This window comes from Perca fluviatilis, chromosome 16 (assembly GCF_010015445.1).
Source record: "Perca fluviatilis chromosome 16, GENO_Pfluv_1.0, whole genome shotgun sequence".
NCBI classification, from domain to species: Eukaryota; Metazoa; Chordata; class Actinopteri; order Perciformes; family Percidae; genus Perca; species Perca fluviatilis.
In genome coordinates, this window is record NC_053127.1 from 1,245,950 (window position 1) to 1,253,449 (window position 7,500).

General features: G+C 41.1%; 1 protein-coding gene across 1 annotated transcript in view; it reads right to left on the bottom strand.

Annotated features, from left to right (window-relative positions):
* Nucleotides 1-1,016, bottom strand: part of ins (preproinsulin) — a 2,440-nt gene extending 1,424 nt beyond the window's left edge. Inside the window, exons 1-2 of the mRNA XM_039777783.1 lie at nt 907-1,016; nt 1-91 (exon numbers count right to left, since the gene is read on the bottom strand). The exon at nt 1-91 is cut by the window's left edge and continues 117 nt beyond it. Coding sequence (XP_039633717.1) covers nt 1-67 — 67 coding nt within the window. The 5' untranslated portion in view covers nt 68-91; nt 907-1,016. The remainder of the gene's footprint in view (nt 92-906) is intronic.
* Nucleotides 1,017-7,500: the final 6,484 nt, after the last annotated feature.

Below are 7,500 nucleotides of genomic sequence, written 5' to 3' on the forward strand. Positions count from 1 at the left end.
GGCAGCCGGGCCACGACACCAGCAGCACGGCCAGCAGAGAGACGCACTGGAGCCACAGAGCCGCCATGACGCAGGAGGAGGAGGAGGAGAGCTGGGGGGGGGGAGAAGATATACCAGGCAGTTACGTTAGGCAGCAAAATAGGTTGGCAGGAGAAACGTTAAAAGTCAAAAAATTGTAAAAAGTTACAAAATAGTTACAAAAAAAACGCCAAAAACTTCCATGAAAAAGGACAAAAAACTGAAAGAACAGCAAAAAAGTTTAAAAAAGAAACAAGGCCAATGACGTCAAAAAGAAAAGCCTGTAGGGTGTCTTTAGTGTGTATAGTGAGTGTAACACTGTGTGTGTGTCTGTGTGTGTGTGTGTCTGTCTGTCTGTGTCTGTGCGTCTGTGTGTGTGTGTCTGTCTGTTTGTGTCTGTGTGTGTGTGTGTGTCTGTGTCTGTCTGTCTGTCTGCCTATAAGGCGACGAAGGTTCAGCAGCAGACTAACATGAACACCACATTTCATAATGAACCGGAGAAGAGAAGAGGAGGAGAGAAGAAAGGTCTGGAAAGAGGAGGCAAAGAAAAAGTTCAAGATAATAAGTACAAAAAAACCACAACAAGGTCTGAAATGTTGCCTCGGCCAACACATGGGTCCCTGTCAGATTTAGGAGATGGAGGAAGAGGAGGAAGAGGAGGAGAAGTTTAAAGACTGCAGAGGACAGAAACAAGCTGGAGAGAAGCAACATTTGAGATTAGTCGAAAAGAAATGACAAAACAGAGACTCTAAAGTTTAGAAAGTTTAGAAAGGAGGAGAGACAGAGACAAAGAAAGTGTGAAAGTTGAGAAGAAGAAGAAGAAGAAGAAGAAGAAGAAGAAGAAGAAGAAGAGAGAGTTCAGGACGGAGAGATGGAGGAGTAACTGACCTGAGGAAGAAGAGGAGACTGTGTGATGAAGAGGAGCAGCTGAGATCAGAGCTGGAGGATTTGAGGAAGAACAGAAACTCTGCTCTGCTTTTATACTGAAAACATGAGAGGGTGTGTGTGTGTGTGTGTGTGTGTGTGTGTGTCTCTGTGTCTGAGTGTGTGTGTGTGTCTGAGTGTGTGTGTCTGTGTGTGTGTATGTGTCTGTGTATGTGTGTCTCTCTGTGTGTGTGTGTCTCTGTGTGTGTGTGTGTGTGTGTGTGTTCTGTGTGTGTGTGTGTGTGTGTGTGTGTGTGTGTGTGTGTGTGTGTGTGTGTGTGTGTGTGTGTGTGTGTGTGTGTGTGTGTGTGTGTGTGTGTGCAGCACTCAGTAAAACCAATAGATCTAATGACCTGAGATGATCTGATCTGCTCTTATTGACCAACTCTGAGAACCAATCAGCTGCTGACGCTGTTTGCTGAGCTCAGCAGCCACGGTGGCAAACAAGTCAGAAAAAGCACAACAATAAGTCCCAAAGTCTTGGGCACGTTCTCCATCATCTCCACTGATCTTAATCACCTCCCTGACTGTAACGGAGACTCGGGTTCATTGTGTGTTAAGAACTATTCATATTCTTAACTAAGCCTCTTCCTGACTGTAGGCTGATTAACCAAAATCAAAATAGAAAATTAACACTATTTTTCAATGTTTTTGTCCCTTTTTTTGACCGTTAACCCTTTTGTCCACTACCACCAATACTGCATACGCACCGCTCACCAACTTATTACCACTACTCTTACACTTATTTTTGGAATTCATGGTCAATAAACCTCTTTTAAATTTTTTAGTCAAAAAAAGCAGAACTTGTGAATTATTTTGACTATTAGAGTAATGTATGTTGATGGATAATCACAGACTGGTGTATGTCAAAGTTTAGTCTGAATATTGTTTTGAAACCATTTACATTATTTGTTCAAATGCTATAAAATTTAAGAAAACACTCAACAGGTAATGACAGTCTAGTGATCATTAATTGTAATTGCATTGTAGGGAACTATCCATGTTATTTTGGGGTTATTTGGTTAAAAATAAATCCATATTTCTGATATAGACATTTTGATAAGGGGTCAATTTATTTTTTGGGGGGCATTTTTAGACCTTTATTTGACAGGACAGATGAAGACATGAAGGGAGAGAGAGGGGGGAATGACGTGCAGCAAAGGGCCTCAGGGCGGAGTCGAACCCTGAGCCGCTGCGTCGAGGAGGAAACCTCTATATGTATGTGCACCGGCTCTACCAACTATCAGCTATCTGATCATTGATTTATCAATGGCAAAACAGCCTTTTAGGAGTGTATTCACGTTCTGTTTTAGAGTCTTAGAGATGGCTCTGATATAAATAAAGATAGGCTCATTCATTCATTCATTGAGCATATATGTCCTGTTATGTGGAAAATCCAACACTTTCAGGGGACTTATTAAAGGGTAACTACTGTTTTTTCTCAACCTGGACTCTCTGTCTCCATGTTTCTGTGTCTGAGTGTCTGATGTGAACAACAATCTGTGAAACTGGTCCAGTATTAAACCAGAACCAAGCTGTAATGTAACCCTACAGGACTAATGTTCAGCAGCAGTTAGAAGCAACAACAGAACTTGTAGTGGACTCTGACAGACTCAACATTATGGGATGGATCCCTACAGAGATAGACCTTTTAGTTTAACATGAAACAGCCCTGAAATCACCATCACCAGACTCCATGTAAATAATCAGGACTTTTATCATCGTAAAACACACTTCATTCAAAGTGGCCAGAAACTAAATAAAACTACCAAAAGCCATATTGGTTCATCTTTCCACTGTTCCAACAATCACCACTCTGGTTTGGTTGAAATAAACCCTTAATTCACCCATTTACATGTGGAGATATGCTGGCTCTATACACGCTAAAAGTCCTGATTATTTACATGGAGTCTGGTGGAGATATGCTGGCTCTATACACACTAAAAGTCCTGATTATTTACATGGAGTCTGGTGGAGATATGCTGGCTCTATACACACTAAAAGTCCTGATTATTTACATGGAGTCTGGTGGAGATATGTGGCTCTATACACGCTAAAAGTCCTGATTATTTACATGGAGTCTGGTGGAGATATGCTGGCTCTATACACGCTAAAAGTCCTGATTATTTACATGGAGTCTGGTGGAGATATGCTGGCTCTATACCTAAAGGTCCTGATTATTTACATGGAGTCTGGTGGAATATGCGCTCTATACACGCTAAAGTCCTGATTATTTACATGGAGTCTGGTGGAGATATGCTGGCTTATACACGCTAAAGTCCTGATTATTTACATGAGTCTGGTGGAATATGCTTCTCTACAGCTAAAGTCCTGATTATTTACATGGAGTCAGGTGGAGATATGCTGGCTCTATACACGCTAAAAGTCCTGATTATTTACATGGAGTCTGGTGGAGATATGCTGGCTCTATACACACTAAAAGTCCTGATTATTTACATGGAGTCTGGTGGAGATATGCTGGCTCTATACACACTAAAAGTCCTGATTATTTACATGGAGTCTGGTGGAGTTTGGTTAAAATCAACCCTCATAATAAAAGGCAAAAAAAACCTGCCAGAAATAAACGACAAAAACCTTGAAAAGTTCACATTTTTGGGAAACTAAAACCCTGTCTTGACACTGCAGGTCTACTGTAACAGAGTATTTATCCAGTGTGGTATTAGTACTTTTACTGCAGTAAAGGATCTGAATACTCGCTGAGCGAACAGAAACTTTCCAACACGCCGCTGAATGTTTGCACGGTCGGCCGAGAGGAAAACTCAGCCGTCCGTGACGAGCGTCACCAACCGTTCACCGCAGAAACCACAAGGTGTTTTCGGAGAATCAGCGTGAAGAAGCCTCATCTCCAATTACCCAGAAAGCACTTCTGCTGCCTCATTGGTCGCCTGAGAGTCCATCAGTCCCATTTCCTGCAACGCAGACAAAACGTGAATGGGTGCACGCAGAATAACAAGTAGAGATGGGGTGGTTGGGTCTCATTTTCTGTCTTTTAGCATCTGTTTTGTTGTAATTTTTGTGTGTGTGTGTTTGTGTCTGTGTTTGTGTCTGTATGTGTGTGTGTGTGTGTTTGTGTGTATGTGTCTGTCTCTGTATGTGCATGTATGTGTCTGTCTCTGTATGTGGGTGTGTGTGTTTGTCTGTTTGTGTGTGTGTGTGTGTGTGTGTCTTTGTCTGTTTATGTGTGTGTGTGTGTGTGTGTGTGTCTGTGTGTGTGTCTGTGAATGTGTGTGTCTGTGTCTCTGCATTTGTGTGTGTGTGTGTGTGAATGTGTATGTGTGTCTGTCTGTATCTCTGTATGTGTGTGTGTGTGTGTGTGTCTGTATGTATGTGTATGTGTGTGTGTATGTGTGTGTATGTGTGTGTGTGTGTGTGTGTGTGTGTGTCTCTGTGTGTGTGTGTGTGTGTATGTGTATGTATGTGTATATGTGTGTGTGTGTGTGTGTTTATTGATATTTTGACAGGACAACTTTACGACATTCCATTCACAATTCTGTTCCTTGTCCCCAATTTTCTTCCATACAACACACAACAGACAAGAACAAAGGGATCAATAGTAGAAACCTGGCTACTACCTAAACACTCCCCTCTCTGATCAGATGAACTACTACTGCACCTGTCAGCCATTGAATATGATTTCATAAGGAGACACAGCTGTAGACATTCCTGTACCCGGAATACAAACCAATACAAATAAAATCAACATGCCTTGATAGGACCAGTTACCACGCCTACCAATCCATTATACCAGTAAATAATCAGACAGACATTTCATCTATTACATCCAAAAAGGAGCCCCACACTCTTCGGTATTTGCTGTCTTCCAGGCAGTCCTCCAGGCAGCGCGGCAATGGTTATGTTTAGGGTTAGCTGCCTGGAAGGAGACGTTGGAGGCAAAAAACATCATCGAGCCCACTCTTCCCTCCCCCTGACTCTATAAGTGAGCTGTTCACCAGTAGCCATCTTTGTCATCAACTCAATCCATGTGTTAAAACAGCATGGGCTAGTTGATTTCCAGTGTCTTTATATTACAGTGAAAACAACTGGGCTGAACAAGGTGCAAACTGTCAGGTGTAGCAGGGAGGAGTAGGGAATGGCGGACCCAAAATGCAGAGACAGGCAGGCAGGAGAATGTTTAAGGTGGAAGGTTTATTCAAACCAAGAGTCCAAAAATCCAACAGAGAACTGACTAACAAAACAAAGGAAAACCAGAAACAGAACTACTGACCAAAACTCACGGACGAGGAGACAGAACTGAACACGGTTGGGAAACTGGGAAACACACAAACAAACAATCATCTGACACTGGACAAGGGGAACACCAAGACTAAATACACAGACTAATGAGATAACACAAGACAGGTGACACAAGGGCTGGGAAACAGGTGAAACACATTAGGCAGGGCAGAGCAATCAACAAAAGGAGGGAAACACAAGACAGGAAGTAAAGTGGACAAGACAAGACAGAAAACCAGAGACTTCAAAATAAAACAGGAAACAGAGCACAAAACAGACCACCAAAATAAGACAAGACACCAAAACCATAACACATATCTGATCATAACTCCTCTTAGATATGCTTTAAAAGTATCCCAAATTATGTTAATACCCGGTCTGTCCTGGGAATCCCCGCTTTTCACATTTGTTTCTATAAATAGATCTATATGGTTATTGACATATTCCAGAAAGTCAGTATCCATTAGATATTTCCTATTCATTCTCCAGATCCTGTGAGACATTGTGTTTTCTTTTGGTGACAACATACATGTCACTATAGCATGATCAGAAATTACAATATCGTTGATTTTACTCGTTATGACTCTAATCTAATTCACTCCCTGATATAAACAAATAATCAATTCGACTATAACTATTCTGCGCATGTGAAAAATATGTATAATCTCTTGTATTAGGGTGTATGGCCCTCCATACATCCTGAAGGTCATTAGTAAATAAGAAATTGAGGAGTTTATTTGGTGGATTTACCTTTCTGGTTGCTGTTGAGCTGTCTTTTGAACTAAATATATTATTCAAATCTCCCCCACATATAATGACCCCTGTCGGTGCACTATCTAAGACTGTCTGTATCTTGCTTAGAAAGGACATATCAGATATAGGAGGTTTATAGACATTAAACAGATAGAGTATAAATCTCTCCAAACAATTCACACCTAACTACTAAGTACCTGCCATATTTATCTAGATGTTGTGAAATTAGTTTGAAAGATAACCTTTTATTTATTAAAATGCCCACCCCTCTACTCCTAGATGTAAGTGTTGCTTCAAAGGCTTCTCCTACCCGTTGTCTCTTAAGGTATTCTATCTGTCCGGTTTTAAAATGAAGTTCCTGAAGAAAGACAATGTCAGAAGACAATTTCCCTAACTGGTATAGGACCTTATGCTTTTTAGTTCCTTCCTGTAACCCGTTTACATTCCAGGTCGCAATTTGTATTGTATTCGGAAGGTTTTGTACATTGCTTTTATAAGTCATAGAGTAATAAACTAATGAGTCTTCTTTATAATGCTCCTCCAGCCACCGTCATCTGAACCCAACATAAATTGATAAAACAAAACTAAGAAAAACACACATTCAAGCATCCATTCATACTCAAACCCCAGACATTTATTACTTTGACCCCCCCTATCTCTTTACAACCCTTAAACCTATTCCCTCCCAAGGATCCTTCCTTAAAGAGCATACTTTGCTAAGGTTTAATTACCCCCTCCTTTGTGTTGGGCCATGATCTATACATTTTATAACAAATTTAATATACATTGTCATTTTAATAAGTCAACTTAAAACTTTTTTTTTTTTTTTTTCTTCCTTGGAACCTTAATTGAACAGAAATACATTCAACACACACTGTCCCAAATCAAAAAGGTGTACATCTATATGAACTTAAAGTTCCCTTACTTATACAATAGCACATTGATTTTATACAAACAAATATTCCCCCCATCCCTGGCTCCACCCTCGGGCTTCCCCCCAGCCCTAACCCCCCTCCCTCCCTCCCCAGCCCCCCACCCACTCATTAAGCATGTTTCCACCTACATTTACACTTACACTTACACACACACACACACACACACACACACACAGGGCCAAGCCGTCTCCCGCTAACCCCATCCCAACACAGAACACCACCATCACTCCACACACTCCTCTACGTGGATGAGACGAGAGAGAGAGAGAGAGAGAGAGAGAGAGAGAGAGAGAGAGAGAGAGAGAGAGAGAGCGAGAGAGCTCCTATTCAGATAAGAAAAACTGAGGGAAAAAAGGAAAGAAAAAAAAAGTCGAAGGAAGAGGAAGAAAAAGACAAACAAAAAACTTGATATCGCAAATTTAAAACAGCTCTCCCTTATAACTTAAATCATACATCAGATCCGCACTTTGGGTATCTTAATAGACAACAACATCGCCAACACCAATAACAAAACATATCTGTAACCCTAGTTGTCCATATTTGTCCATTAATTGTCGAGGAGGGAAACATCTCATTTAACCCTTGTGTTGTCCTTCGGGTCCCAGTGACCCGAAGG